The 21,877-nt window shown below is 45.4% G+C and overlaps 1 protein-coding gene across 1 annotated transcript; it reads right to left on the reverse strand.

The window, feature by feature from the left end:
• Positions 1 to 14,609, reverse strand: LOC136641110 (CD209 antigen-like protein C). The gene is made up of 9 exons (XM_066616751.1): positions 14,509 to 14,609; positions 10,613 to 10,735; positions 8,829 to 8,891; positions 6,475 to 6,528; positions 5,295 to 5,357; positions 3,889 to 3,978; positions 3,508 to 3,659; positions 3,040 to 3,146; positions 1 to 1,605 (listed from the first exon to the last, which is right to left on the reverse strand). Exons 1-9 carry the CDS (start codon positions 14,588 to 14,590, stop codon positions 1,467 to 1,469), a joined length of 873 nt encoding a protein of 290 aa, XP_066472848.1. The 5' UTR covers positions 14,591 to 14,609; the 3' UTR covers positions 1 to 1,466.
• Positions 14,610 to 21,877: the final 7,268 nt, after the last annotated feature.

Consider the following 21,877-nt stretch of genomic DNA (forward strand, 5'->3'; position numbering starts at 1 on the left):
TTATTGATTTTCATTTTGGTTTATTTGAATTTATATGCTAGTCTCTTCTAGAGGATCAAAGTATGAAAGGCAAGTCACAATTTTTAAAAGATAGCCCTTTGTACAAACAGAAGATCATTGAGGACTTCTTATTGCCCTGACTTCAGAAAACAAATGTCAGCTGAAAAGAACCTTAGACTGCAATCCTATACACTCTTTCCTGGGAGTGAGCCCCCCTGGACACAATGGGACAACTTCTGAGTAGACATGTTTGTGCTCTAGCATTGTACTGTAAGTTTCCTGTGAGGCAGTTATCAAGAATGCATCACTGCAGTGCATTAATGCATCCTTCACATTAAGATCTAAAGAAAGAAACCAGCTGTCTTGGCCAACAGCAGAAGCCAAAACATGAAACAGTGGCATTCTCAAATTTCTCACAATGCAGTACTATCTATGGGCACAACCCCAACCTGGTCTACTCAGAAGTAGGCCCTATTTTGTTCAATGGGGGCCTACTCTCAGGAAAGTGTGGTTAGGATTGCAGCCCATGTCTTCTATTGGCTGATCAATCTCCAGCATCCTTAATCTCAAAACATAACAAAGAAACAACATATGAATAGATCAAACCAGTTTTGAAACTTGATCACGCCCCTGCACAGAGTCCTGATTTTAATGCACTTGCAACTAGTGAAGCAAATTACAAGTCTAACGGTAAACTGGCAGGATCTCAGTCTTACCTACCTAAGACCATTCATTGCATATGCAAAAAATGATGGTTTTATCCTCTTTACACTATTAAGACAATCTCATTAATTTTGAGATGTGTTTTTCCAAAATTTGGTGACACATATTGCTGGATTCCTGCCACATTTTTCCCTCCTATACACTGTGAAAAATGTATTTAGCTTATGAGGTTAGTTGGTTCTTCAGTGAATGATCAGTTTGTTTATGAAAGAACTAGACAATGCTGGGAGATTTTATGTACCTCTAGATTTTATGTCCAGTTGTGGAAAAGGAGTGGAGTCTAGCGAGTTGAGAAGAGCTAGAAATGAAGTCTGGAGTCTTAGTTTCCTGCTGATTCATAGATGTGACATAGGTCCAACATCATCAGCTCAGTCTTATAGGAAGAAGTAGGTGACCATATCAACTACTCAGAATTTGTCAAAGCTTACACTGCTGGAAAATCTGTCTCAGCAAAAAGCCAGGAAGAGCAATGATAAGAACATTGAGGAGCATGCTGGCAAGCCTTGCCATAGCTATACTCCATAGCTGGCCCCCCCCATGCTTAGGAAGAGATCCTTCCCATGATTAGGGCAGAGGATCTCTCTCCAGGTCTCACAGGGGGGCAGTGGCAGGAAGTGGGGATTGCCATTGTACTCCTGACGAAGTCATTACATGTTTCCTTCCCAGGGAGAAGGAACATCTGCAAAAGCTCAGAGCTAAACAAGAAGTGGATCTTGCACACTTTGAGTTTTTGCTGGACACTATCAGCATTTCCAAGACTTTTCACAGATCCAGCCATTTGTGGTGCCGCCACACTCCCGATCATTCCACCAGCCTGTTGTTACCATCTCGACACAATCCTCTCCACGGTCGGCATTGTTGGGCTCCCTTGGATTCCAATGGCTGTGAATGGAAATCAATGGCCGTGTCAACAAAATCATTGCAAGTTTGGTTTTCTGCAAGATCTGAACTTTAATGAACGCCCCCCAAATGTTCAGCAATCAGTGACAAAGCTCCAGGACTGTCAGTGGCTGAAGAGATGATATCTGCCACTTTGTATTTCAGGGCTTTACACAAGCCTGCTGTTGGTTCCAATGCATATCGGACTGGTGTTAAAACTCCTTTCTGATCCCGCCTCAATTTCTACTTCAAAAGTTCTTCAGTGAGGATCAGCACTAGGATCAATATTAAATAGGGCCTGTTTTTTATGGACAATGTTAATATAAAAATTAATATAATATATTACTATAAATGATTTTATAATTTAATATATCTTAAATAGAAAATTGGGATGAGAAAGGACAGTGATTTACAGTATTGTAACAATATGTACAGTACAGTAACAAGAACAACAATTGTGCAATAAGATGAGAGGGTGCAAGTGCAATTTTTTCAGTGTTTCACCCAAATACCAGATTAGGTGAGGCAACAAAGTGGAGGGAAAGATTAAGGTACCCAACAGTTTTTGATTCCTTTTTATTGTGAGGAAACACCCTCTGATTATGCATATAATTAGGAAGGAGCTTTAGGTAAACCAATCCGACATGATGTATGGCAATTTATATGAATGACTAATATGAAGCAGTGCTGCAATAGAAGAAGCAATGAGCTTGTGTGCTCCCCTCTCTTCTTTTCTTGCCTCTTTGAATGCCTTGCTAAAAGTGAGGAAGCCTCACTGTTTGGTATATCATCTCAGAGCCCAATCCTGGGCTCGACGTGCCACTGCACTGTTGGAAATGTGCCGTTTGCAAGGTTTACTGCCAGGCAAGCACCTGTGCTAGCCCAGTGCTGGGCTAGCGCCAGGCAGGCACCCGGCTTCCGCCACTCGGCAATCGCATGAACCACCAAGCTGCAGTAAGTTAAGCAGGGCGGGGGGAGGTGGGGAGGAGGTGTTCCAGGGAGAAGGCGGGGAGAGGGCAGGGAGAAGGCATGACGGGAAGGCGGGAGGCAGGGAGAGGGCAGGGAGGAGGTGTGCCGGGAGGAGGGAGCGGGGAGGGAGGGAGGCGGATCCGGTGGAGCTCTGCTCCACCAGATCCAGTGTGTTAGTGCGGGGCTCAGCGCCCTATACCAATGCTTTTTCCTGAATGAGTAGCCCCATTGAATTGAGTAGCCCCATTGCAGGGCTACTTCCCTTACCCAGGAGAAGGGGACAAAAATCCCCTTCTCCCGAGATGCTGCCCACAGCTGCCATGGGTGCACTGGATCCGGCGGCAGCCATTTTTGGTGCCGCAGCAGCCGCCTGCCAAGGGAGCACAGGATTGGGCTGCCCATCAGGAGTCTGTAGTTTCAATATGCCCAATAAATCCGGATTAAATCAGCACATACAACTAGACTCACGTATATGTCGGAGAACTGCCATCTACCCAGAAAAATTTATTTTCTGTCTGCCTGTCACTGAGACCGATCCAGTAGGTAATCGATTTTTTCTTTGAGTTGAGAAATGTCTGAAACAGAAAGTCAATTTCATTATTTGAGCTGATGAGTACAGTACAGAACATACAACCTGCCATGACTGGCCCTTTGTCCTGGATGCAATGCCAGGGTCCCAATGTCAGAGCAGAGATGACACCCCTGCAGAGGTTAATTAGGGTGGAGCTTGTGGGGCACCTGCCCCTGTTGCTACACCAAGGGGGGCATAGGATTGCCCCTCAGGCTCTGTCCTAGTTACAGAGGAGGTGCTGGCAGCCACTCCAGTCCTTCTCTTAGACAAAATAATGGGGGATAAATCTACCAGTAGGCCGGTTTGGACCAGCCATATTTATTGAGAGATGTGCTGCACATCCTGGCCCCCAAACCTTGAATTACCTGCTCATCGTTATCATTGATGATAACCAAGTAGCCACCTTGATCCTTGCATGACTGCTTGGCGAAAGACCATTGCTTCTCCTGCTCTTGAAAATAGTAGCATTGTCCTCTGTTCAGCACCCAGCCCGCTGGACACACTCGGCAGGCGGAGCCTGCAAAGTAATTGCAGATGGTTTTAGACAAGCAGATAGTAGAGGTATGAGTGCTTTGATGTATAGTAGTGGTTTCTGATTACACTATGTTGGCCCCAAAGGCCATTAAGATTCTTCCAACTCATGCCTCTGGCTTTCTTCAGCTCTGCATGCATTTAGCACAGGGCTGAGAACTGCCACGGGGCTGAGGAATGACACACCCAGGAACAGAGGAAATCTCAATTCTTACTGTTCATTTTATACAGCGCATCCTGTAGCCTAAAAGTCTCAGCCCAGATCTTGTCTCTCTCCCTCTGTGTATCAGCCAGTCGTTCGGACACTAGGAACAAAACATTAAGGGGGGGGGGGAAATTAATGGCAGGTGAATTTGGTTTGATGCAATCAATATACAAAGCAGAGGTAAAACCAAACCTTTTTACTGCTTCAGATGGCAGATGAGGGGTTGCATGATGGACATTTTATGTGAGGGTTACATTCAAAAGTGAGCCCCTCAAGACAAAATTGAGTATACAGTACTCAAAGTTACCATGAACATCCATTACAGCTGAAAAATATATACTGTCTCTTTAAAAACTATGAGAAGCAGATGGGAACTGAAGCTCTGAGAGAACAGCAGCTTTATTCTCTGCTCTTAAGCTCACTCCAGGGTAAATAAGTAGAATGGCAAGAGGAATCACCTGTACTATTTTAATTGTTTTTTCGTTTTCTTTTTGCCAAGGATGTAATTGAATTTGCGCAAGTAAAGTCCATGTAAGATGCAGACTGACTATATCCATCTAGATGTCCATCCATCCATCTATATAAAAACCCTGCACTTAGCAAACTGGCATGTCAGGGAGAATGCTAGGCACACAGAATTCTTTTTCTTCACATTGCATTTTCTGTGTAGGGGAATTTTTGTCTGCTTTCAGTGATCCATGGGTGACTTGGGGTGAGCACAAGTGTATTCAGTAAAGAAGATTATTCATTGGTGAGACACCATGTATGTTAAGGAAACACCACATTTTGCCTATAGGCTAATTTTGGTTCTGGTACTGTAGTAAAAAATGTAAAAGAAAACATTAAAAGCAACTGTTGCTTTTAACAATAGCTTGTGGCTCATGTCAGTATTTCAGAAAGATGCTTATACTGAGGTAATATGCAAACATTTAAAAATATAATCAGTTAACTAATCAGTTAAAGGTGGATGATTGATAGATACAAGTATATTAAATTTGTTGACAGCCCTAGCATGCTCTCTCTAATGCAAGGCAATCATTCGTTTCTTTCTTTCACTGGGAAAGCTTCTGGAAGGACAGAAAATACTTGCATTGCTAAAGGTAGCCTAGGCAATCTGTATCAATCCCAGAAGCCGAGCCCACATTTAGCAAAGGATTGTGGGCAAAAATACTACTGTGAGAGAAGACACGAAATCTTTAAGAAAGGAAAAGTTGCAGAATCTGTCCTTCAGAAAGAGAAACGATTGGGAGAACAGAGCTTGGGCATTTGCCTTAACAGTTAGAGAAAGAATCACAAAGTTAAATGGATCAGAACTGGAGAGCTCCAAAGGCCATTTTGCCCTTGAGATTCCCTAAAGGCAGGTTTAGCTCCTACCTTTTCCAGCAGAAAGCAAGCCAGCAAGCTGCCTACACTTACTATTGCTCTTCAACCCATTCTGGTCATTCTCCATCTTCTGCAGACCATTATCCAGCCTTGATCCTGAAAGAAAATCAGAGTTAATAGCTACACTCCAATCACCACTTAATGGAGAAAAGGTATTTTTAGGCTCTCCCCACTTCCCTGAAAGTATGATGCCCAGGGAGCAGCCCTGCAGGGTATAACTGCAATTTCCTTGAGATGAAGATGAGAGAGAGAGAGAGAGAGAGAGAGAGAGAGAGAGAGCACTGAAAAACTATGGCATCTCTGTAATATTAGTTGCAGTGACAATTATCCATTTATTATACATAAATGGAAGCAAATAGACCCCTTGTGGCATGCAGCACAACCATGAATTCTTGCTTCAGGTTCTCTGCAGAAATTGTTTCCAGTCCAGCTGAACAGAGATCTCTCTGCACCTGCCTCTCCCAAATTAAAAAAAAAAAGTGGCAATCATTTTATTTCTCTCTCACTCACATTTTTGAAGAGCACTGGTTGAGTTAATTTCTCATTTAGAAAAATGATTTCTTGAGTTACCATTTCCTTACACTGAGGAAATAACCAGCAACTACCCACTATCAGCAAGAAATGAATAAAGAGTGGTCACTCAGCAGTGTAACATAATTTATAGCCCAATCCTAGGCAGGCCCTATGAGTGTTCTGGCAGCATAAGGCTATTTATGGCTGCCATAAACATGACACACTGTCTGGAGGAAATCATGCACAGCCCCAGCCCCAGCACCAGTGGGGGGGGGGGGAAGAATGGAGAGGAGATGGGGAATGGAGGGCAAAAGGAGGGTGGTGGCACTGCCAATATCCTATCCCCCTTCCAGGTCTCAATCCGCCTTCCTGGGTCCACTTGGACTTGCACCAGCAAAATCACTGGTGCAGGTCTGAGTAGACCTGTTTCAGCATGAGAGGCTTGCTCCAAGGTAAGGGAATAAATGTTCCCTTGCCCAGAGGGGAGCTTTGGGACTGCCCCTCCCGCAGAATGCAGCGCATGCTCCAGCAGCACAGCTGCATTGGAGGGGAGAGAAAGGATAGGATTGGAGCCTCAGTGTGGATGGGAAAAAGTAGAGAAAAGAGCACTTGATTATACAGCCAGGGGCTGCAGAGAAGTAAAGGAAGGAGAAAAGAACTACAGCACAAGCTTCAGGATCATAGTCAAGCCAATGCATACCATAGGCAGACTGACTGGAATGAAGCTGCTTCACTTCCTTCTGCATGTTGGAACCTAGAAAAAACAGAACACGTTTAGCTAAGAAGATCTGGTTCAGAATCAATTTCTTGAGCCAATACAGTAAGTTCTTCTGAAGTACCAAGAGTTAGTATCCCAAACACAGGGATGGTGTAGTGTGTGTGAAGGGGATGATAGGTAGGTTTACCTTATTTGATTCCATGATGCGTCAAAAGAAGAATTTTGCATCTCAGAAAGAAAGAGGCATCTGCATCTCTAACATACTATACATTCTGAGGATATCTGAACCATCTTGTTTCAGGGTTAACATACTGTCAGATATTGTCAGAACTGCATGACAGGCCCAATGCTGGAGCCAAACTCTACACTTTGGACCCCCTGTTTACCTGAGGCAGGTGGCAGCAAGCAGCTCCTCCCAGCCCTTCCCACTAGTGAATGGGTAGGTAGATCTGCAACAGCTCATTGATACTGGAAGGGTCAAGGGGCTGGTCCAGCTACATGCACCTTCTGATGGGCATGAGCTCTCAACCAGTGCCAAACTGGTCAACACTTGATGCCTTCCTGAGTAGACTGGATTGGCAGAAGGGAATGCCAGCCCTAGGAATTCCCACACACTCACTGGTGGCTTGCATGATTAGTTTGCGTCCAAGGCACCAGTGAACAAGGGATCGCAGATATAGGATCCCCCGGTCATATCAGCCTATCCTACTATACTACATATTTTTCCAGACTCGCTGGAAGATCAGGGAAGCAGAACTATGAGTGGTTTAGATAATTTTGTTTTCTTCCCATACATATTTTATCAGCCATTACTTTGAAGTATGGCTTTTTCACAGGGCTGATGTCCAGGTCTAAAATGTCAGCTGAGTCTTTTATAAGATACTGTTTCGTAATGCTAAATTAGACATGTGCAAATGTATATCACTCACCCCAAATAGCCCTTATTTTCAAAGAAGAAGTTATGGGGCAGGGCAATGTGCCATGAAAATACATGCTTGGGGCCCATGGGGTAGGGGGGAAGTAGCTTGAGATGGAAAGAGGGGAGGCAGCAGAAAATCAGGGTATGATCAGAAAATTAGGTATCTCTTCTGAGATCAGCAAATGTAAGAACCAGGAAATTTTCAGCCCCCTCCTTTGGCTCCTATCCCTTTTTTGACCCCAGGTCCAAGTACAATTTACCCCCAGCACCCCCCTCTCATTGGCCCTGTTTCTTCCCCTGCTTCCCCCACCACGTCACCATTTCAAAGTTGCTTAAGGTAGGCACTGATGAGAGTAAGTTACATGTGTTTGCATGTAGTGTCTAGTTCAACCTATATTTAGCCACTTAAACAAGTGTACCTGGAGAGCAACTTCTCACATTCCTGTAGAAATGCATGCTCTTTTCTTTTAGTAACTCCCATATCGACTGTAGAAAGCTAGCTATATTAGTCATATGCCCACATTGGCCCTTTGATCACTGTCAACTATGTTGAACACAGCAAGGATCAGACAGCACGAAGCACTCTAGTTCTGAATGGCGTGCAGAGATTGCACTAAACCAATGTTTCTAAACCTCAACAGTTTGTGGTCACACACACACACACACACACACACACACACACACACACCTTATGACTCATTGCAGGCAGGTGAGTGTGCAGCTAACTGCCTCCATTGATGAGCTCTGCATTTGAAATCAAATGAAATTAAATGGAACGAAAGCTTTGCTTGTGCTATGTTCGACCTGCAATGGCTGTTTCACACAAGGCATGGCCTGATGATGTGATAAGTGATGGACATGCAAGCTGTGTTGCTCCAAGTGGAAAATTCTTTGAAGGAAAGCATTCTCTACCCCCCCCCCCCCGTCCCATATATACTGTATAGCCAAAAGGAAGTAATTTATTTTAATTAGGTTCACATTTTCACAGGTATATTTCTCCCCCAAATTTTATTACAAGTTTGGAAAAAGTATATTTTGTTTTTGACAAACACAGCGTGCAATTCTATATGCAATTAATAGGAGAGTAATTCCTATTGAACTTACTTCTGAGTAGACACGCCTTGGCTTGTACTTACAACATGTGAAATAAAGAACAATGTGGTTTCTGTGAAACTATAGTTTCAGAAAGCAAAACCTCAGGTTTCAAACACAGAGGAACTGAAATAGCAATTATATTTTTGGAACTCATTCACCTGTCCCCTCTCCTCTTCCAGCCACTTCTATCACACATACATTTCATCAGGATGACCTGCTAGCTAGCCTTGCCTACAATGGCTCTTGATCAGCTAATCCTTTTTTAAGAGTTAGAAACAAGACAGAAATAATCAAGTTTGAAATAAGAAAAGTGAATGATTACCGTTTTCTCCCAGGGAAGTTTGATTGGTCTGCAGCTGTTCCAGCTCCCTGGTCATATCAGAATCTGAAACAACACAAAGTTCAATCACTGTCGGATCTGGGGTCTTCATAGGCTGAGTAGCCCAGATTCTCCCTTTGGGGGAAATCAAGCAGCCCAAAATAGCTGCAGGGCCACTGTCAGGGTATGGCATCACTAGGTAGTTGCCAATAGTCCACCAAAGGGCTCCCTCCCTGCTGATGCTTGAGACCACCTCTGTGCCTGGGGGTGGCAGAAGAACATTTTCTGGACATACTCAAGCAGGAGAGTATGTGAAGTATGTGAAAACACAAACTGTGAAGAGTTTGCCCAGGATCCTCTGGAACCAAAAAAGTTTTTAACAAGAGGCAAGGCCATAGACTGGTGCTAAACAGAAAGATATGTAGAGCAGAATGTGCACATGAGGTTTTTACTGATTGCCTTCTTCAGTAGCCAACAAGTCCATGGCCTTGTACGGTCATTCACATACAGCTTGTTAAAAGAGACTAGATTAAATGCCTTGTGCATATTCAACTTGATTTGTGATTTGAGGTCTTGCCACTTGGGTTGACTCTGGGGGACAGTATGTGCAGGAGATTTTATTTCTCCCCAGTTCTACTAAGAGACAAGTGCATTGTCTGCTGCTGATGTCCGTGCAAAGGATGAGTAGAGTTCAGGCACTGAAGCTCCCTGGAAACGAGCAGAAGCTGGAGAGTGAGGTGTCAATGGGAGAGCAGCAGGATCCCAATATGACCAGGGAATCTTGACATGTGGGCTGAGATAAACAAACTGTGTGTCCATTGCAGGTGCTGCTCCCCCCTCCCGTCGCACAGTAGGCATCCTGTGGCTTACTGGGCAATGAGGGGGAAGTAGAAACCATAGTGGTTTCTACTGGCTGGTGGCTGGTGCTTAGGAGTGAGGATAGACCATTGTGGTTGCTGCTTCCCTCTTATCTTTTAGTAAGCCACAGGAGACTTAACAAGCAATGAGGGAGGGGGAACAGAGCCTATAGTGGCTGGACTTCTCCTTTGCACCTCCACTATGGCAGCAGCAGTAGAAAGAAAAACTCCTCTGCCTCCTGCCTAGAAACTGGGCATCGAGTGGAGAAGTCTGTGATGTTTAGTAGTGGCATGAAGGACAATTCTCCTGTCTCCTGCCCAGTTTCTGGGTAGATGGAGCAGGGTCGGCTTTAAGTCCATTGGACCAATTGCTCCCATTTAGGCCCCACACCTAAGGGGCCTTTCCTAAGTGCTAGGATAAAAATAAAAAATAAAATTAATACTGTATTTTTACTAAAACTGCAGACTTTCCTGAGAGTACACTCTAGTGAAATGAATAGGACTTACTTCTGAGTAAACATGCATAGGATTGTGCCATCAACCATTTTGCAGACATTAAAATAAGTGGCTTTGTAACTATTTACTTTTCAAAGGTTATCTACACATTTTGTTTGCCTACTTGTATATATATAAAACTTATATTATAAAGTCTATAATAAATTTTATTTATACTGTATCTCTAAGATTCTACAGACCTTGGCTGTGAACCTGGAACCCTTCAAAAAAAAAATGCTTCCAATTGGGCCCCAGACCTCCTAAGGCGGGCCCTGGATGGAGGGGTGAAGCTACCATGCACCTGTAAAGGGTGGAGCTCACAGGGTTTACAGTTAACCCCCCGCCCATAACCATGTTCCCACTGTCATTCTTTCCATCATGTCTCTTTTTCAAAATGAAGCTATACATAGCAGCCCTTTATACCAAAATCCATACATTTTGAAAACAGAACAGCAACGATTATGGTCCACAGCACAAATGACACGGCATTCACAATGAAAAGGATGGATATGGATGTTTCATTTGAGCCACATCTACAGTGCTGCAACAGGAAACCGCCTGTGGACAATAAAAACACATCATGTGGACTGTGCACAGTGGGAGGAGTTGAAAGTTCACAAGAAAGAAGCTAGGAATACAGATTAATTGCTTATAGGAATAATTGCTAATATTCTTTTATTTTATTTTTAAGTTGATAATAATAGAAACACCTTAAGGATCAGGAGAGGATCAATAAACAGTGCAGTACATCAGCCACCAAAGGTCACATGCTAACTAGAATCATACTAATTCCAGGAGAATATTTGTGATAGTCTGTTGAAGCAAAAAGTGCTCTGATCTTTGTAGATCCACCTGTTGATTGTGACATGAGCTTTCATAGGCAACAACCTGTTTCATCCAGTGCATGAACTGGTCTGAGAACATGGAGAGTGTAAATGGGTATAGGGGGTGGCAAAGATATTGGAAATACAAACAATCCATCCTGACTACAAATGTTTCTAAACATTTACACAATTAATGGGACTGCTTTGCAATAAGTAAGAAAAGTTGGATATTCTGCCCTTCAGAAAGGTACAGGGGGGCCCCCCATATTTGTGGGTCCCATATCCATAGTTTCAGTTAATCATAGATCGGATCCATGGGGTCCCTTTGCACATCCCCACAGAGGCTGTGCTCCCTTTGCCTCCCAAGGGTCTTCTGAGCCCCGCAGAGGCTGTGTGCATCTGCCTACAGCCTCTGTGGGCCTCAGAATTATTGTTCGATTTTTTAAAAGTTACTTCCAGTGTTATCTGAACAAGTTCCCACAGCTGCCCATTAAGACTTGGGCACAAGTCAAGTCAAAGAGGGAGGGGGTGGAGGTAGATTCAAGTCTAGCTGCAGTGGATTGACACATCCCTGATAATTTAATACCGCAGGACTATGACTGCAAGCCCTACAGCAGTAGCAATGCCTCACTAGAGCTCTTCAGTTTGACATCTTCTGGCCTCTTTCCAGACAGTATATTTACAGACAAATTTGGTTAACAGTCACTCTGTCAGAGCCTTGGGAACTGTACTTTCAGGGGGTCTAGAAATCTCTGACAGATCATTCTCAGCACCCTAAGAGCATAAGAACATAAGAACAGCCCCACTGGATCAGGGCATAGGCCCATCTAGTCCAGCTTCCTGTATCTCACAGCGGCCCACCAAATGCCCCAGGGAGCACACCAGATAACAAGAGACCTCATCCTGGTGCCCTCCCTTGCATCTGGCATTCTGACATAGCCCATTTCTAAAATCAGGAGGTTGTACATGCACATCATGGCTTGTACCCCGTAATGGATTTTTCCTCCAGAAACTTGTCCAATCCCCTTTTAAAGGTGTCCAGACCAGATGCCATCACCACATCCTGTGGCAAGAAGTTCCACAGACCAACCACACGCCGAGTAAAGAAATATTTTCTTTTGTCTATTCGAACTCTCCCAACACTCAATTTTAGTGGATGCCCCCTGGTTCTGGTGTTATGTGAGAGTGTAAAGAGCATCTCTCTATCCACTCTGTCCATCCCTTGCATAATTTTGTATGTCTCAATCATGTCCCCCCTCAGGCGTCTCTTTTCTAGGCTAAAGAGGCCCAAACGCCATAGCTTTTCCTCATAAGGAAGGTGCCCCAGCCCAGTAATCATCTTAGTCGCTCTCTTTTGCACCTTTTCCATTTCCACTATGTCTCTTTTGAGATGCGGTGACCAGAACTGGACACAATACTCCAGGTGCGGCCTTACCATCGATTTGTACAGCGGCATTATAATATTAGCTGTTTTGTTCTCAATATCTTTTCTAATGATCCCAAGCATAGAATTGGCCTTCTTCACTGCCACCGCACATTGGGTCAACACTTTAATCGACCTGTCCACCACCACCCCAAGATCTCTCTCCTGATCTGTCACAGACAGCTCAGAACCCATCAGCCTATATCTAAAGTTTTGATTTTTTGCCCCAATGTGCATGACTTTACACTTACTGACATTGAAGCGCATCTGCCATTTTGCTGCCCATTCTGCCAGTCTGGAGAGATCCTTCTGGAGCTCCTCACAATCACTTCTGGTCTTCACCACTTGGAAAAGTTTGGTGTCGTCTGCAAACTTTGCAACCTCACTGCTCACCCCTGTCTCCAGGTCATTTATGAAGAGGTTGAAGAGCACCGGTTCCAGGACAGATCCTTGGGGCACAACGCTTTTCACTTCTCTCCATTGTGAAAATTGCCCATTGACACCCACTCTCTGTTTCCTGGCCTTCAACCAGTTCTCAATCCACGAGAGGACCTGTCCTCCAGTTCCCTGACTGTGGAGTTTTTTTAGTAGCCTTTGGTGAGGGACCGTGTCGAACGCCTTCTGAAAGTCCAGATATATAATGTCTACGGGTTCTCCCGCATCCACATGCCTGTTGACCTTTTCAAAGAATTCTATAAGGTTCGTGAGGCAAGACTTACCCTTACAGAAGCCATGCTGATTCTCCCTCAGCAAGGCTGTTCGTCTATGTGTTTTGAGATTCTATCTTTGATGAGGCATTCCACCATCTTACCCGGTATAGACGTTAGGCTGACCAGCCTATAGTTTCCCGGATCCCCCCTCTTTCCCTTTTTAAAGATAGGCGTGACATTTGCTATCCTCCAATCTAGCACCGTGGCCGTTTTGAGGGACAAGTTGCAAACAAAGTTGCACCCTCAGCAAACTGAAGTTGTCACAATTCTTTCTGGGAATTCATGACAGTTCCTGATTCAAGACATGTCTGTGTGATACTGATATGGTCTGCCCACCCCGCTCTCCTCCTCTGTCCCAATGCACAACATGCATAATTTTTGGTACCCTTCTAAATCTTGCTGATCCCAACTGTTAAGGCTGCCATCCTTCTCCAACACTTTTCTCCAGACTGATGAAAAGAGGAAGCAGCTGTGTCCCTGGTGTGATACTCCCTCTCTAGGAGCAAAACCACAAAGGGAAGGAAAGAGCAGAGAGTCAGCTGTGAAACCCGTGCGTGGTTTGTGGGTTTGAATGGCTGTTCCCTTAGCCATTGAGCAACAAGGAGATATCTGCCTTCGTCTGCAATGTTCTCTTGATTTTGGCCTCTCTGGGGAACGGGTTGTCCTCTGGTGTAAGAGATCCTGCACCATTTGCTGGTGAACTGTGAGCTATGGGCTGTCTAGAACGCTGCAAGCTGGATGGTCACAAGATGGAATGTTTCTCCATACAGAAAAAATGCTCTGCACATAGAAAACTAGCAGGCCAGGCAGAAGGTCAGGCTAAAACCCTTCTCCTTATCACCTAATTTTCTATGTATATGTACTGTTTTTTGTATGAAGGAATACTCTGTCATCTGAGCCCCCACCTGAAGTCTCAAGTGGGACCATTCAGACACAGGTTTACATGGTAGTGAGAACAAGGCAGGAACAAAGCAAAGGTGAGAACAGAATAGTTTCCTAAACACTTGTAATGGTATATAGTTACCGGTAGTTACTTTAACTGAAGCATTCTCATTCCTGCATGGATGCCTGTTGTGGCTACTGCACTTAGTCAATACAACTGGCCATTTTATCACATCATTAAGATAAGAGGTATGCCAGACCTGCTCCCTTGAGCAAAACCATTTCCATAGGAAGGTACCACTGTATCATAGAACTGCAGTGAGTTCCTCTCTCTCCTTGAAGAGCAGAACCTACAATGACAGCCAATTCCACAATCCTTCATCCCACAAATAGCCCCCCCCACCAGTTGACAGATCAGGCAGTAAGACCTGCCCCATCCTCCCCATCCCCCAGTGACTATTCCTCAATCCAGTCCGAAGCTGGCATTTTTACCTGCTTTCCTTGATGCCATGCTGGCCTTGTTCCCTATATCCTCAGGTTCTTCACACTTTCTGTAGATTGCACCTGATGACATCGTCAGTCTGTGATGGTTTCTGCTCTCAGCTACTTTAATACTATCACATGGAAGTTTTTTTCTCAGGAAAGGAAATGCATGCAGCTCCTTCCGCTTTCCAATTTAGGGCCTTCTGCCCATGGTTGTGTAAAGTTACTTCTGCATTAGAGTTCTTGGCAATTTCTGTGTAACCATCTATATCCCAGTGGAGTCATTCACAGGGCATCCATAGGACTCTATGAGAACCCCTATGCTGATCACTGCAAGTCCAAACACTTTAGCATGGAGCAGGAGTGAGGAGAGCTACCAACTGCTGTGCTTTCCGGGTGACAGTCACTCCAAATCCCTATGATAACAGGCACCTCTTCTATTGAGGTATTTCTTGTTTTGCTTCTGGTGTGGTACTACTAAAATTGCTGCAGAAGCCAACTTCAAGAAGCCCCACTGTTGAGCCTTCAGCTGACATCACAAACTGTTATGGCTTGAGATGCCTCAGGGCCACATGTCTTTCTGCTGCAGCAACCCAATGACGATGTCATCACTGAGCATGGAAAAGTGAGGGGTTCAGTGACTGGAGCTGGCCAGCTGCTGTAGGGGGAGAGGTGGAGTCACAACAGCATTGGAGATTTAAGGTGGGGTGGAAACAGTGGCGGTGAGGATGAAGGCAAGGAGACAGAAGATGATGAAACAGAAGGGATAGAGAATGAAGAAGCCAAAGGCAAGGAGAACCAGGACAGAGAGACCAAAGATGGAGGGAGTTAAAAAGAAAGAGAAAACAGAAGAGACTGGAGGCGAGGAGTTTGAAGGGGACAGACTGAAGACAATGAAAAGAGGAAGGATGAGGTGAAGAGTGGAACACAGAGGGAAAGCACAATGGGGAGACAGAGAGGCAAGAAGGATAGAGCGAGCAACAGACCAGAGGCAGGAGACAGGGAAGAGTCCAGTTGTTGTTCAGTCATTAAGTCATGTCCAACTCTTCATGACCCCATGGACCACAGCACACCAGGCCCCCCTGTCTACCACTAATGTCTGGAATGTGCCCAAATTCATGTTCATTGCCTCCATGACTAGAAAGCATCCTCCTGGAGAGGAAAGTGGTGAGGGGAGATGTTGCAAGAAAGGCAAGGGCCAGGTTGAGGAGAAAGGAGACAGGGCATTGGTTTCTCAGTTATGGCTGGTTTAGTGGCTGAGGCTACATGGTCATAGCCCATCCACCATGGTCATAGCGAAGAGGGTTGACCAATCTCTACAGGCCATTCCAGAGTCATGGTGCCACCCAGGAAAAGCTCTAACCTTGGTCCCCAATTGCGTGTGAATGGCAGGCTGGAGAGCAGGACGTGCTTGGCAGATCATAAATCCCAGGCAGGCTCCTGTGGGCAAGGGCAGACCTTAAGGTAACCTGGGCACAGACTGAGTAGGGTGCTAACAGTTAAAACCCGGACTCTGAATTGGACCCACAAACCAACCAACCATCAGCACAGATGGTTTGTTTATTCAATGTATATACCCTGCCTTTCTCCTTGAAGGGGACCCATGACAGAGAGAAAGTTCAGCTGCTCATTGCTTAGTTTGTATCTGTCTTATCCTACAAAGGGAAGGTGGCCCAAATTAACAGCCCAAATCTAACCAACGTCCCATGTGCCAATGCACATTGGAGTATACAAATTATCAGGTCCACTGCCCTCAAGCAAGTGGCTATTACTGTTACTACAACTAATTACTACAACTACTACTAGTGTGGTTCAGAAATGGCAACTGATACAGAAGGTGGAGGTACAGTTGCGTTGGGCATTTGCATTGGCAAAGGAAAGGTGGGATATACATTTTTAAATAAATAAACCCCAGTTCTAGCACACAAGTATAGGCTACACCAGTGCTTCCCAAACTCCTACAAGGGAGTGGGAGCACCGTAAGTGTGTGCAGGGGAGTCCCTATGGCAGCAACACAATCCCCAGGATTGCTTTGTTGCCAGGGATAAGAGGAGGGTTTTTTACTTACTGGCAGCCAACACTGGAGCCCTGTTCTCTGGGTGGGGGGGTACAGGGGTCTGGGAAGTGCTCTGCAGGACTCCCCATGCCTCCAAACATGTAAAAAAAGAAAAGAAAAAAGGCATTTCTGGTCTTACAACAAAACTGGAGGTGTCCATTTTTTTCTTTTATTACATGTTTAGAGGCATGGGAAGTCCTGAGGAGGGCTCCCCGGTCTCCCCAGATCCCCCAGGACTACGGCACTGGTTGCTGGTACATTTAAAAACCCCTTCCATCCCCAGCAGCAACAAGATCCTGGGGACTGCATGCTGTCTTCTCTCCCTCCCACTCCTTAAAGGGGCAGCGACAAATGCTTCCCTGGCTGGTGGGTCATGGCCCACTACTTTGGGAACCACCAGGCTACACCAATAAGAGATGATGTCAGGAAGTCTAAGACCCAGGCTAAAGCACAGAGCTGAAGCCGGTGAGGGATACCAAGGATGACCCCCCATTTTTTGTTTGTTTGTTTGTTATGCCTCAAAGAAGAAGAAGGACAAGGAAGTGGGAGGCCTACTGCAAGGAGAAGATGGGGAAGTGGGAACAGATGACAGAGAGGAAGGACAGCTGTTCAATGCTTATTTTGTATTTGTCTTCTCCTACAAGGGGAAGATGGCTCAAACTAGCAGCCCAAGCCTATATCTCTGTGTGGCAACATCAGTATAGCACCCAGTGTATCCTGGGGAGTTTCAGCCTCCGGAGGCCTCCTTGAACATTTGTTCCCTAGCCATGAGCTAAGCTCATGGTGAGCCGCTAGGTCTACCTGGACCAGTACCAGCTCCATAGCTGGCACACGTCCATCTGGACCTGGGTTGGGGAATCAGGGCTGAGAAGGCAGTTAGGACTAAGCAGATGCTGCTGCTGTTGAACCCGCCCCTTCCCAGCATGTAGTTGGCCTGTGAAACTCCTTGCCACAGGATGTGGTGATGGCATCTGGCCTAGATGCCTTTAAAAGGGAACTGAACAAATTTCTGGAGGAAAAATCCATCATGGGTTACAAGCCATGTGGTGTATGTGCAACCTCCTGATTTTAGAAATGGGCGATATCAGTATGCCAGATGCAGGGGAGGGCACTAGGATGCAGGTCTCTTGTTGTCTTATGTGCTTCCTGGGACATTTGGTGGGCCACTGTGAGGAAGCTGGACTAGATGGGCCTATGGCTGGATCCAGCGGGGCTGTTCTTATGTTCAGTCCTGAGCCACCCTCCTCTCCACCCCAATCCACACCCTGTTGCACCCACCTCCTGCCCCATTCTGCCAATCCCCACTTCTCTCCTGACCCCTGCACACACTTACCTGTGCCAGCAGGCGTCCAGTAACTGTAGGTGCATGGAGTTAGCTGCTCACTGCTTGCTGCAGTAGCCAGGTTGTGCACTCTGGTGTATCACCTTTTGTGACAGCTGAAAAGTGCCTAACATTCATTCCAGTGGTGTTATGTGCCTTTAGGATTGGGCCATAACAATTCCACTTAAGGAAAACTGGGAACATCATGACTCAGGGTAGGTAAACAGATGGGAAGGGAACACCTAGTTACTTGGCATAAATTTAAGGCCCCAGGTCAGGACCAGAAGAATTACATCCCAGGTACTGAAGGAGCTGGCAGGTGTTATCTCAGAGCCAGTGTCTATAATCTCTGAGAACCTGTGGAGAATGGGTGAGGTGGCCAAGGAATGGGGATAAGCACATGTTTTTCTTACTTTTGAAAAAAGGAAAGAAAGAAGGTCTAGGAAATTATGAACTGGTCAGCTTGACATCAATTTCCTGAATTGAAAATGATAGTGTGAATGGCATGGGATTATACCTTTCTGGCCTCAGGTAATGCACATACACAAGAACCTTGGTGATGGGAACTCTGGGAAAAGGGCACCTTACACTCAGAAAGCATTCCGCACAGCCTCTTGCCCTCACAACATGTATAGCAAAATACCTTAACACTCGTCTCGGCAGAATTCCTATTGCAAGTGCTCTGCCCCAGAAGGACGCACAAATACCCAATTGGAATGTCCACTCCACCACCTCACAAGGAGGAATAAGACCAATGCATCACACACAGGTGTCTCACAGCAGGAAGGACCTGGAGCTGGACCTGCTACTGGAGCTCAGGGTCTGCATCATCCACACTCTTTGACTTCTTGTGCTCCAATGAGGGAAGGAGCCCTCATAGGTAATGAACTGCCTGTTCTTTGTTGCCCTGGGCTATAAGGTAAATAGTTGAGGAGGAGAGGGAAGGGGTGACTTTCTGGTAGGTGCCAGCAAAGATGCAAAGGGGACAGCATGAAAGTGTAGTTAAATGGGTAGGCTGCTGCAATATGGGCTCTGTGTCATATGCAAGGCCTATGCAGTGCTCTATCTGATTGATCTGTACCAGCCAAATAGATCTATTTGTGGTGCTGCAGGATGCAAAATGCCCCATGAGGTGCTCTATGACTATGTCCTGATGTGCCTGAGTGGTTAGAGCTGAGAGCAGCTCTACAGAGTGTGTTTCAGACCTGTCTCTACCTCTTCATTTGTCCATGCCATGAATGCTTTTGGCTAATCATGCAAAAGTCCCCTGGAGGAGCCTGAGCAAGTCTTTCTTGGCTTCTGACCAGGGTGTCTATGCAATGGGTACCAGCACCTTGGCTTGCCTAAGTGCTGTTGGGGCTCCCCTTATGGCTTGTTCCTTCTCTCCCCTGGCAAAAGGGATCCACTCAGCTGAGGAACTCACTCTGCAGAGCCTCATGTTCTTATATTACCTTCCCCAAGCAAGCCGTCTTCCTTTCCTTGGTCTGCTGCAGTTGACAAGATGTTTCTTGGAGATATGTACTTGTGTAGGTGGCATAAGGAGGCTCAAAACCTGGCAGTTTTCTGCTTTTGCAGCCAGTGCCACAGTAGCTCCTGCAATGGGAGATGCTGAGGCATTCTTGTGCCACATATGTGTGTGGTGCCATGAAGGCAGCTCTCTATGGTTGGCGGCAGTGGCTGTTGCTATGTTATTCATTCCTGGAGGTCACTGGGCAGCTCTCTGTTCATCTGCCTGCCACCAGCTCCTGCGTGGTCCACCATGATGATGCTTCCATGGCTGCTGGTGTTGGAACTGGGTAGGCTGTGGTGACTGGCTCCTTGCATGTCTGGCTGGCATGTGGATGACATGGGGCTGATGTTTCACTGCTGCCTGATGGGTGGTGCTGTGCTTTTCATAAATGCTGACATAGTTACTAGGAGGGCTGCACCCCCATGGACTTGTTTAGGCTCTTATCTCCCCTGACCCACTTTGTACTGGATGGGCTTATGATATGATGGCTGTGCCTTGGAAGTTGCACTTGTGTAGCAGGGATGCTGGTGTCTGATAGTTGAGCTTTTAGTCACTTCATTATTTGTCCAGGCCTTTCAGTGAACTGATCTGTTCTTTGAGGGTTGCATGCTGGTTTGAGAACTGTTCAGCTGAAAAGCAAGTTATGACTTCTGGAAATCAAGAAGAAAGGCTAAGTAAAACTATCCCCAGATGCAATCAAACATTGCCCTCCTATCTGCCATGTCATTTCTGATTAGGAGATGGTGGTTGAAATTCTAAGAGTACATCTGGACTCATGCCATGTGTGTGAGTCATTACTGGCAAGGGGGGATTTTGAGTGAAAGAGGTTGTGAAACCAATGGCACAGGCTTCTTCTCTAGAAGTAAACGCGCCCCTCATGTTTCTCAACAAAAAGGCATGTTACATTTTAATTTTGTAGAATTTAACAACTTATGCAAACTCTTTACGCCAGCACTTTCTTTGATTCCTGCCTCTAAACAGGAAAATTCACAGGGCATTTGAGTTCTCTCAGGAGCTAACTGCATATTACCTGTCAATGAATGTAACACTCCATACACTCCTATATGTATTTGAAAAGGAAAAGCAGCTTTGGAGAGAACGGAAAAACCATAGCTCTTTCCTCAGCTGCTGTGTTTTTCATCAATGCCCTCCCCCAGCCTGTGAGCTCCCAGATGTTACCTGGATTTGGAAGCCTATGTGGGGAGAGAGCTGTGGGGAAGGAAATTGGGGTCAATGATGGCTGACAGGGAAAAGGTTAAGCACTTCTCCCCCCCCCCTCCATTTCTCTGCTTGAATTCCCCTCCACCCAAGTTACATTTCTTTTAAAAGAAAAACAACATTCAGGGCTCTGTCACATGCATTTTCATGTAATGTGTAGTTAGCCCCTGAAAGGATGTAACACCAGAATGCCACCACCAATTCTATACTGTGGTTGTTACAGCATCACTTCTACCCTTGCCTTCTTTTCACATCAAGACTGTACTTCTTAGGTTGGAGATAGACAATTGTATTCTTGAAAGCAGTTTGAGGAAGGCAAGGCCAGTGCCAGCAGCCAAGATCACTGGGTAACTGCACAGGGCCTGGGACCCCTAGAAGCATCCAGTGCCAATCCCTGAGACCACTTCTGTGCCCATAGTTCTTATGTGGTGGGTATAAGAGCAACTCTCCCGGGGTCTAGTTTTTCAGAACAATGCACAATCTGCTAAGAAGAGGCAGTGGGACAAACTGCAATCTTTTTTTTCAAAACTCCTTCAGTTTTCTGAAACAAAACTACAGTCCTTCTCCAGCCTCATACTAGCAGTGCAGCTCTAGTAAAGATGCCTGCAACTTTATTGGAAAGTTTCCTAACAGAAAAGTGGGATACAGCAGGACAGAGATTAGGTCCATTTGGAAGTCCCTAACAACAAACACAGCAATGTGGGTGGGTAGCTAGCTAGCTAGCTAGCTAGCTAGAATAAGCATCATATTGTTGCTTCCAGGGGCTTCCTTCATCTAAGCTGACCACTTGGTTTTAGTTGTAATTAAGAGAAAAACAATAACAATTCACACACCATCTCCACTACAGACCAGAAGAAACCAGCAGAATATGTGGGCTCTCAGCATAACCAAGCAAACAACAAAAAACACCAGAAAGCCAAGGATTTTTCAATAGCCCACACAGAGGTATAAGAATTATGCTCTTCTGTGTGACAGCCAAAGCCCTGGTTGGAGATGCCATTTTGTATTTCTCAATGAACGCATTCTGCCTATATATTAATCAACCAAGAAATTCAAGTCGCTACTAACTTCAGTTTTAATTCAGCAGTTGCTTCAGGTGCAGCCCAAATACAGCTGACCTTCTATGAAAGCTGCCAGATTTTTTTTAAAAAAGGAACAGAAACAATAGAAAAAAGTGACGTGAGACTCCCGAAGAAACAAAACACAAAAATCTCAGTATTGATCCAAACATCACCCACCACACTTTACAGCGGCAAGTTTTTGTGCACAGACC

Source organism: Tiliqua scincoides, chromosome 2, assembly GCF_035046505.1.
Source record: "Tiliqua scincoides isolate rTilSci1 chromosome 2, rTilSci1.hap2, whole genome shotgun sequence".
NCBI lineage: Eukaryota > Metazoa > Chordata > Lepidosauria > Squamata > Scincidae > Tiliqua > Tiliqua scincoides.